The following is an 8,775-nucleotide window of genomic DNA, read 5'->3' on the forward strand; positions in this document are numbered from 1 at the left end:
ACAACGGGAAGTAAGATACCATTTCATATCTTATTATAATTAAAATGACGCTATAGTTTAACCAAAATGTGAATTAAAACTCAATAGATCAAGTTAAAAATAGGTTCGCGATGAACTGATTGTTTACAGATTCAGACCTAAATTCTGAGATGTCACATTACCTCCCAGTTAAAGGAATTTTTTCTTGAAATTATTTATTTTCTACTACTATTTTGTTCCACTAGTGGTGGGAGCACCGATGAACAGTTGTGGGTACTTCTACTTCATTTAGTCTTCGTATTTCCAAGTAAACTCTGGCCCTCTACAAGAGTTCCATTAGACTTTTACTATAGGTATGCGTCTTTGTTTGAAGCGCTTGAATTCTTGATCCATGATCTCCATCGGTTCTTCTATAAACTGAAGTTTAGTGTTAACCTGGATCTCGTCGAGAGGAGTGACAATATTCTCCTCAGAGAGGCACTTCTTGAGGGTACACACGTGAAAGGTATCGTAGAATTTGTTGAGTTCTTGAGGTATATTGAGTTTGTAAGCCATCAGACCAACCCTTGCCAAATTTTCAAAAGGTCCGATGTATTGGGGATTCAGCTTACCTCGTTTTCCCAATCTAATGATTCTTTTCCATGGTGCGACTTTCAGTAGGACACGGTCTCCTACTTCAAATTTGAGGGGTTTATGTCTTACGTCGGCATAGCCTTTATGACGACTATATGCTCGCCTTTAACCTTTCCTTGATCTGAACAATCTTCTAGGTGGTTTCCTAAATGATTTTTGGGCCAGTATGTAAAGTATATCCAACATGCTTTCTAGCCAGTTGGTATCTCCAACTTCCGCCCAGCATAATGGAGAACGACATTTATTTCCGTACACGGCCTTCAATGGGGGAGCCCATATGTTGGTGTAATAACTATTGTTATATGAAAACTCGACTAGTGGTAAATGAATATCCCATACATTACCGAAGTCTATCACACAAGCACGGAGCATGTCTTCCAGATTGTGTATTGTTCTTTCACTTTGTCCATCCGTTTGAGGATGATATGCAGTACTCATGTCTAATTTGGTTCCTAGAGATCTCTATAATGTTTTCTAAAATTTGGAAGTGAATCTGCAATCTCCGTCCAAGATAATAGAGATTGGCACTTCGTGCAGTCTGACTATTTCCTTGATATAGGTCCTGGTGAGTTTTTAAATCTTGTCGGTTTCTTTAATGGCTAGGAAAAGGGCGGACTTTGTCAAACGGTCAACCACTACCCTAATGGTTTCATAATTGCTCGTAATCTTCGAAAACTTCATTATGAAGTCCATGGCTATATGTTCCCATTTCCATTATGGAATCGATGGTTGTTGTAGTAGTCTTGATGGTTTCTGGTATTCTGCTTTGACTTTGGCGCAAGTCAAACATTTACCGACATACGTGGCAATCTGTGCCTTCATGTTGGGACACCAATAAAGCTTCTTAAGATCAGGACACATCTTGTCTGATCTGGTATGTATCGAATATCTCGACTTATGAGCTTCGTTTAAAACTAGGTTCCTGACTTCACCAAACCTCGGGGTCCAAATTCGGTTCATGAAATATCGTGTTCCGTCTTCCTTGACGTCGAACTTCTTGTCCATTCCTTGCAGGTTTTCTTCCACGACATTTTCGGGTTTGAGTGCTTCCAGCTGAGCGTCTTGAATTTGGGTGGTGAGATTGGAGTTGATTGTTAGGGTTAGAGCTATTACACGAAGTAGTTTTGCTTGTTCCTTCCTGCTTAAACCGTCTGCTACGACATTTGTCTTACCAGGATGATAACGAATTTCGCATTCGTAAATATTTAGCAATTCTACCCATCTTCGTTGTCTTATGTTGAGCTCTATCTGATCAATAATGTTTTGAAGGATGTTGTGGTTGGTGAACACGACACACTTCGTTCTGTATAGGTAGTGTCTCCAAATCTTAAGGCAAACAATATTGCTCCCAACTCCAAGTCATGGGTAGTGTAATTTCTCTCGTTTGGCTTAAGTTGTCTGGATGTTTAGGTGATAACTTTATCCCTTTGCATCGGTATGCATCCTAATTCTTGGCGAGAGGCGTCGCAGAATACTACAAAGTCTTCTGTTCCCTCTGGGAGAGACAGAATCGGTGCACTGCACAACGATTGTTTCAATCTTTGGAAGGCAGACTCTTGACTATCTCCCCAATCGAATTTCTTGTCTTTTGAGTTAGAGCGGTGAAAGGCTTGGCTATCTTAGAGAAGTTCTTGATGAATCTCCGGTAATAGCCCACAAGCCCTAGGACGTGACGTACTTCAGTTGGCATTGTTGGTGCTTTCCAATCCCTAATCGCTTCAATCTTCGCAGGTTTAACATGAATCCCTTTGATGCTGACTACATGACCAAGAAAATGCACTTCGTTGATCCCGAACTCACATTTTAAGAACGTTGCATAAAGTTTCTCTTTCCTTAGTAGTTCTAGGATCAGTCACAACTCTTGGCCATGTTCTTCCTTGGTTCGTGAGTATATTAACATGTTATCGATAAAAACGATCACAAATTTGTCCAAATAGGGTTTGCAAACTTGATTCATAAGGTCAATGAATACGGTTGGTGCATTGGTCAACCAGAAGGGCATAACCATGAACTCATAGTGACCATAACCAGATCTCATATCATTATTCGAGTAGTAGCAGGATCCTTGCAGCTGGTCGAACAGGTTATCGATCCTCGAGAGTGGGTATCAGTTTTTGATGGTGAGTTTGTTCAACTCTCGATAGTCAATGCACATCCTGAATGATCCATCTTTCTTTTTGATAAATAGTACCGAAGCTCCCCAGGGTGAGAAGCTTGGCCAGATAAACCCTTTCTCAATTAGTTCTTGAAGTTGACTGGATAGTTCTTGCATTTTCGATGGTACCAGGCGATAAGGATATCTTGCCACCAACGCTTCACCCGGGATTAAGTCGATTCAGTATTCAACCTGTCTGATTGGGGTAGTCCAGGTAAATACTATGGAAATACGTCTGGGTAGTCGCACACTTGTGGAATATCTTTGATTTCCTTACCCTTGCCTTGCATATCCACCACATGGACCAAGAAAGCAAATCATCTCTTCTGTATTCACTTTCTTTCCTTTTTGCTAGGAATGACTCTTAGATTCTTCCCTGATTTTTCTCCGTAAATCACAAGGGCTTCATTTGGGTAGGGGTAGTGGGATGGCTTTCTCATAGCATAGAACTTCGGCTCGGTGAGGCGATAACCAATCTATTCTTATAATCACATTGAAACTTCCAATGGTTATAGGTATTATGTCGACGTGAAAAGTGTGGTTATTCAAGGTGAGGAGGCAATTGGTGAGTATTTCTAAGGTGCTTTCTACTTGGCCGTTTTCCATTTCTACCGTACAAGTTGAAGGGTTTAGAGCATTCTAACACTCCTATGGTGTACATGCAACCCTAGATGCTTTGGATCTATGTTTTCTCTAATATACATGCAAACTTTCAATTTCCAAAGCATCATCCTAACTAGCATACAATGGAGTATAAAAAACATGAAATACAAGTTTGATGACATACCTTTTAGTGTAGCTGGAAACCTTGGACCTTTAAGAACTTAGTGCCCCAAGTGTTGCACCTCAAATGGAATCACACAACACCACCAACAATGGAGAAACTTGAGAAGAGATGCCTTTCATACACAGAATTCGGCCAGCCCTCTTGGAACTCACTTAGGTTCCCATTTTGGTAGCTATGAGGCTTTTTATATAATGTGACACAACTAGGGTTACACCATGTAAACCCTAATGTGCATGACTCTCCACATTCCTTAGGCTCCATGGGTTTTAACCTCCATGGAGTATCCATGGGTCACCACATGGGTTTAGTCCAACATAAAGAACTATGGACCATAAGCCCACTTTATAAGAATGAATGATTTACACAATCAATCCTCATATATTTAATTAGTCTCTTTTGATCACAAAATTAATTCCAAATTAATTCTTGATCAATACTATTTAAATAATATGATTTCATATTAATATATTAGAACTTATAATATATTAATAAACCATAAATAACCTCTTCTCAATTATCCATCCTTCAAATTGTTCCGGTGCCATGCAACCCAAATGGACCATGCTACTCTCGGGTCAAGTACATACCAATTATAGTTATGCACTTAGACACTAATCTAACATTCTCCCACTTGGATAAGTCTAATAACTATTATTGCAAGTACGACTCCATAACCCGACTAGCAATCGTAGCTCTTAAAAGCCGCTGTCGAACTCTGACCTAGTCAATCACGCATCCATTAGATAAGGGATCATATATTCCTCCATTCTAGATATCATACGAACTGAGACATGGATTATAATCATTCTCTCTGTCCATCTGTTGTTTCCCGATTTCCGATTTATGACGACTGACTAATTGAACAAATCAAAATCAGTCCAGGCTAGGCCAAGCAGTTAGGGGTGTCATCACTAAATCATTGAGGGGCCCACATATATCACTTTTATCCCTCCAAGGGTTAAAGGAATGGATAAACTTCGACTCATAAGCTTGCTCTATCCACTCATCAAATCACACACAACGATATGTTTTATAACACCGAGTTACCGGTGCGTTTACATATCGTCAATGTACAACCGACTTGTAGATTGCAACTCATATCTCTCTGTATGAAGAATATAAGATATTATCGTCTCATGATCATTCGTGATGAAATCCATGAAGTGATTCAAATGAACGTGGGTTGAATCCAATACTCGAATTGTAACGCCCCGATTCTCGAATATCAATTGATGGTGATAAATTCTCATGAATTAAGTGACCTAATCGCCAAGTCCAAGAAGGGACTCGACGAGCATGAGCTGGAGGATGAAACCCTAAATTTTGGGGTTTTGCACCCTATTTAAAGGATCATTTGCCCCTTAGCCTCCCTTTGTAGCCTCTACAGAGTTCAGCAAAACTCTAATACGTGTATGTGTGCTCCATTTGTGTGTTTCAAGCCTTGGAAGAAGATTCTTAGAGAAAAGAACTTGAAGATCAAGTAGCTAGCAGCAAGGAGCTTGTGTGGACCTGAAATCCACCTCAGATAGCACCATTTGAAGGTATCAAGTCGTTACCTTGACCTTCTTTCCTTCTAGATCTCTTTTGGGTTGAAGATTAGGGCTTTTCATCATGTTATGAAGCTATTCTTGGGTATGAGCTAAGATCTGAAGTTGGAACTTCAGATCTGAACTCTCCTTGGTCTTTCGGTCCATAAAGCTTACAACTTAAGCAAGTATGAACCCTTCCTTTTGAGTTAAACTCCATTTCAAGTTTAGATTTGGCATTATGAGTCATTAGAGCCTTGCATGCACGTAAAGTTTGCGACTTTACGTGATAAACATGCATTGGGAAGCTGGATCTACAATTTGGAGCCTTAGCATGGCTTAAAATCGTCTCTATTAATAAAGGACTGAAGAGACTCGGCGAGTTGTATGAACGAATCGGCGAGTTCGATGAGGATTGTCGTAGACTCGGCGAGTTGAATGAATGACTCAGCGAGTCCGATGAAGGTTGTCGTGGGCTCGGCGAGTCAGTCGAGTGACTCGGCGAGTCGGCAAGGGTTTTCCTAATCTTTGGACACGTATGAACGCGGCGAGTTATAAAGGGAAAACTCGGCGAGTTGGCCAAGGAGTTACGACTACTGACACTAGGAACTCGACGAGTCACACGAGTGACTCGGCGGGTTGGCAAGTTATGCAAGGAACTCGGCGAGTAGCTAAGGGTACTCGACGAGTTAAGGTCAACATGGAATGTTGACCTTGACAGTTGACTTTGACTTTGACCAAGGGATTGACCAGTTGACTTTTGAGGGTATTTTGATAAATTGGATATTTATAGCAAAGGACATTGGTGAATATAGGTGTTGGAGTTGGAGCTACATTTGGACGAGTTTGACACCACATTTCGAGCTACTTACGAGGTGAGTTATCCTCACTATATCAACAGGGTCTACGACACCAAGGTCGGCCCTTTATCGGATATGCATCCGAGTATTGTAAGATATGTTTATTGATCTGTTAGATCTGTGTCCTGGTAGTTAGAACGATATTATGTTTAGTGACTTGGTTTAGGTCGGTATCCTGGTGACGTGCCTAGGGCAGCACGGCAGAAGCACGAGCCGGACACGCCAACCGGTCCCAGCCCAGCAGGCTTCGCGTCCGTTGGCACCCCCGGGAGTGGAAGGCACATGCGAAAGGCTCGCACACGCCAACCGGGCCCATCCCAGCAGGCTTAGCGTCCGCTGGCACCCTCGGGAGCGGAACGCACAGGCGAAAGGCTCGCCCCCGCCTAGAGACGCTCCCAACTCCAAGACAAAAGAAACGGTCAGGAGACAAGCAGGTGGATCAGACCATTACCGTCAGAGCCAATAAGAGCGCCCTAACGGTTAAAGGCACATGACTCTCCAATCAGCGCCCCTGATCCTGTGTCCCCAAAAAGCGATCTTGTCTGGTACGGATCAGGCAAGGGAGCTAGGTATAAAAGGATACGCTCTCAGACCTACGAGGTAAGCTCTCTGGACTCTCTAAGAGCGCACACCCAAAGATCCTAAACACTCTCTAACTTGACCGTCGGAGCGTTCTTCCGGGAGCTCCTCCCGGAAAGCGGCTGACGGCCTTCTTTCTTTGTGATCTCGCAGAGGCAATCGAGAATCCAAGTGAACAATACACGAACCATGGCACCTTCTGTTACACTAAGATGCCTTTCGGTCTAAAGAATGCCGTGGCTACATACCAGCGCCTAGTTGACTCGATCTTTGCCAAAGAAATTGGGAGAAACATTGAAGTATATGTGGACGATATGGTGATCAAGAGCCCGCACGAAGACAAGATGTTGCAAGACATCGAGGAGACTTTCCAAACCCTAGAGAAGGTAAAAATGAAGCTAAACCCGGCTAAGTGCACGTTTGGGGTGGCAGAGGGGCAGTTCTTGGGGTACTATGTCACCAGGCAGGGCATCCAACCCAGCCCGACCAAGGTGGACGAGCTCATTGAAACGCCAACCCCAGGCACCCTCAGGGACGCGCAGGGCCTGAACGGGAAGCTTACAGCTCTGAGCAGGTTCATCTCAAAATCCGCTGACAAAGCCATGCCGTTGTTCCATACGTTAAAAGGCTACATCGAGAAGAGCAACTTCCAGTGGACGAACGAGGCAGAAGTAGCGCTCCAGAAAATCAAGTAGGCATTACACAAGTTACCCATGCTGGCCAGTCCCGTCCCGGGGGAGACGTTGCAAATGTATCTTTCGACCTCAAACGAAGCAATATCCTCAATATTAACTGTAGAAAGGGAAGGAGAACAGAGGCCGGTGTATTTTGTAAGCAGGGCACTACAAGGGCCAGAACTCAACTACCACACCCTGGAAAAGTTAGTCCTGGCACTCATCTACGCGGTACGGCGACTAAGGCGGTATTTTCAAGCACATCAGATCGAAGTGCTAACAAACTGCCCCATCAAACAAATACTGCTTAAACCAGAGACGTCGGGCCGGCTAGCGAAATGGGCAATCGAATTAGGGGAACATGACATAAGTTACCACCTGAGAACAAGTATTAAGGGACAAGCGTTGGCCGACTTCCTGCTAGAAATCCCAGATGAGAGGGGCCCTGCCAAGGAGAAAGTGTGGGCAGTTGAAGAAGCTCCGCTCGACAACAGTTCGTGGACATTATATACGGACGGAGCATCCAGCAGGGAAGGCTCGGGGGCGGGGCTAATCCTGACTAGCCCAGAGGGGGAAGAAGTTACCTACGCCCTCCGTTTTGATTTTCACACATCAAACAATGAAGTGGAGTACGAGGCTCTGCTCGCAGGATTGCGACTAGCCAAGCAAATGGGTGCAAAGGTTGTAACAGCCCTGACAGACTCAAGGCTAGCAGCGAACCAGGTCAATGGAATTTTCGAGGTGAGAGACCAGAGAATGGGAAGGTATGTGAAGACGGTGAAACAACTAATCGAGTCGTTTAAGCAGTTCACAATAAGGCAGATACCTAGAAGCGAGAACAAGAAGGCGGATGCCTTAAGCAAATTGGCATCCACGTGCTTCGATCACCTATCGAAGAAAGTCTTGGTAGAGGTGCTCCGAGAAAGAAGTATAGACGAACGTCAGGTGAATACCCTAACGACCACTGGACCAACGTGGATAACACCATTCAGGGAATACCTGCAAAGAGGGGTGCTCCCGGACGATCACGGCGAGGCCAGGAAGATACGTATAAAAGCGCCCTCATACGCATTAATAAATGGAGAGCTATACAGGAAAGGATTCACAGCGCCATGGCTGAAGTGTGTAGACCAAGCCAAAGGGAGAGAGATGCTACAGGAAGCACACGCAGGCCAGGTGGGCGCACATGCGGGGGCACGGGCCCTAACAGGAAAAGTACTATGAATTGGTGTATACTGGCCCACAATACAGCAAGATGCGCTAGAAATAGCCAGGAGATGCAGCGAATGACAGTCGTACGCCTCAGTCCAAACAAACCCCCCAACACCACTGCATAACATATCTAGCCCGTGGCCGTTCTATCAATGGGGTATAGATATAGTGGGCCCATTCGCGGAAGCACCAGGGAAGCTAAAATACATGGTGGTGGCCATGGATTACTTCACAAAATGGATTGAAGCGGAGCCGTTAGCGTGCATCTCAGGGAGACACATGATAAAGTTTGTATGGAAGAATATTATAACAAGGTTCGGGACGCCTAAAGTACTCATCAGTGACAACGACTTTAGTTTGTCGAGAACCC

General features: G+C 44.1%; 1 protein-coding gene across 1 annotated transcript; it reads left to right on the forward strand.

Moving 5' to 3' along the window:
- Positions 1 to 7,268: 7,268 nt before the first annotated feature.
- Positions 7,269 to 8,417, forward strand: LOC145131500 (uncharacterized). Its single transcript, XM_079066177.1, has one exon. It carries the CDS (start codon positions 7,269 to 7,271, stop codon positions 8,415 to 8,417), a length of 1,149 nt encoding a protein of 382 aa, XP_078922303.1.
- Positions 8,418 to 8,775: the final 358 nt, after the last annotated feature.

Source organism: Lactuca virosa, chromosome 8, assembly GCF_052849685.1.
Source record: "Lactuca virosa cultivar CGN04683 chromosome 8, Lactuca_virosa_CGN04683_v6, whole genome shotgun sequence".
NCBI lineage: Eukaryota > Viridiplantae > Streptophyta > Magnoliopsida > Asterales > Asteraceae > Lactuca > Lactuca virosa.

Bases quoted from the DNA above. Each gene is read 5' to 3' on its own strand.
- LOC145131500 (XM_079066177.1), top strand. From the start codon at position 7,269: ATGTATCTTTCGACCTCAAACGAAGCAATATCCTCAATATTAACTGTA.